We start from the raw sequence: 349 nt of genomic DNA on the forward strand, positions 1-349 counted from the left end.
CCCCCCCCCCCCCCCTCCCCCCCCCCCCCCCCTTTTTTTTTTTTTTTTTTTTTTTACTTACTTGGGTCAAGTTGCTGCTGTTTCTCCTCCTTCAGATCGCTGCTCGGGCTGGGGTTGTGGCTGCAGGCGGCGGGGTCCTTGGAGCTGCCGGCAGCCGCCTTCTCCCGGGGCTCCTGGAGGAAGGAGCTGCACGTGTACTCGGGCACACCGATCCCCTGGGACTCCCGGGACGAGGAGCACTCAGTCCTTTTGGAGGAGGAGGAGGAGGAGGAGGAAGACGAGGAGGCGGCTGCTCCCGTCTCCGGCTTTATCCCGTAGTGGCGCCCGTTGGAGGAGCCGGAGCTGGACG

The 349-nt window shown here is 64.2% G+C and overlaps 1 protein-coding gene across 1 annotated transcript in view; it reads right to left on the reverse strand.

Annotated features, from left to right (window-relative positions):
- HOXD11 (homeobox D11) overlaps nucleotides 1–349 on the reverse strand; it is a 17,165-nt gene that overhangs the window by 676 nt on the left and 16,140 nt on the right. Inside the window, exon 3 of the mRNA XM_010569346.1 lies at nucleotides 62–297. Within this exon, the coding sequence (XP_010567648.1) occupies nucleotides 62–297 (236 nt within the window). The remainder of the gene's footprint in view (nucleotides 1–61; nucleotides 298–349) is intronic.

Source organism: Haliaeetus leucocephalus, unplaced genomic scaffold (genome assembly GCF_000737465.1).
Source record: "Haliaeetus leucocephalus isolate CR32 unplaced genomic scaffold, Haliaeetus_leucocephalus-4.0 Scaffold1, whole genome shotgun sequence".
Taxonomy (NCBI): domain Eukaryota; kingdom Metazoa; phylum Chordata; class Aves; order Accipitriformes; family Accipitridae; genus Haliaeetus; species Haliaeetus leucocephalus.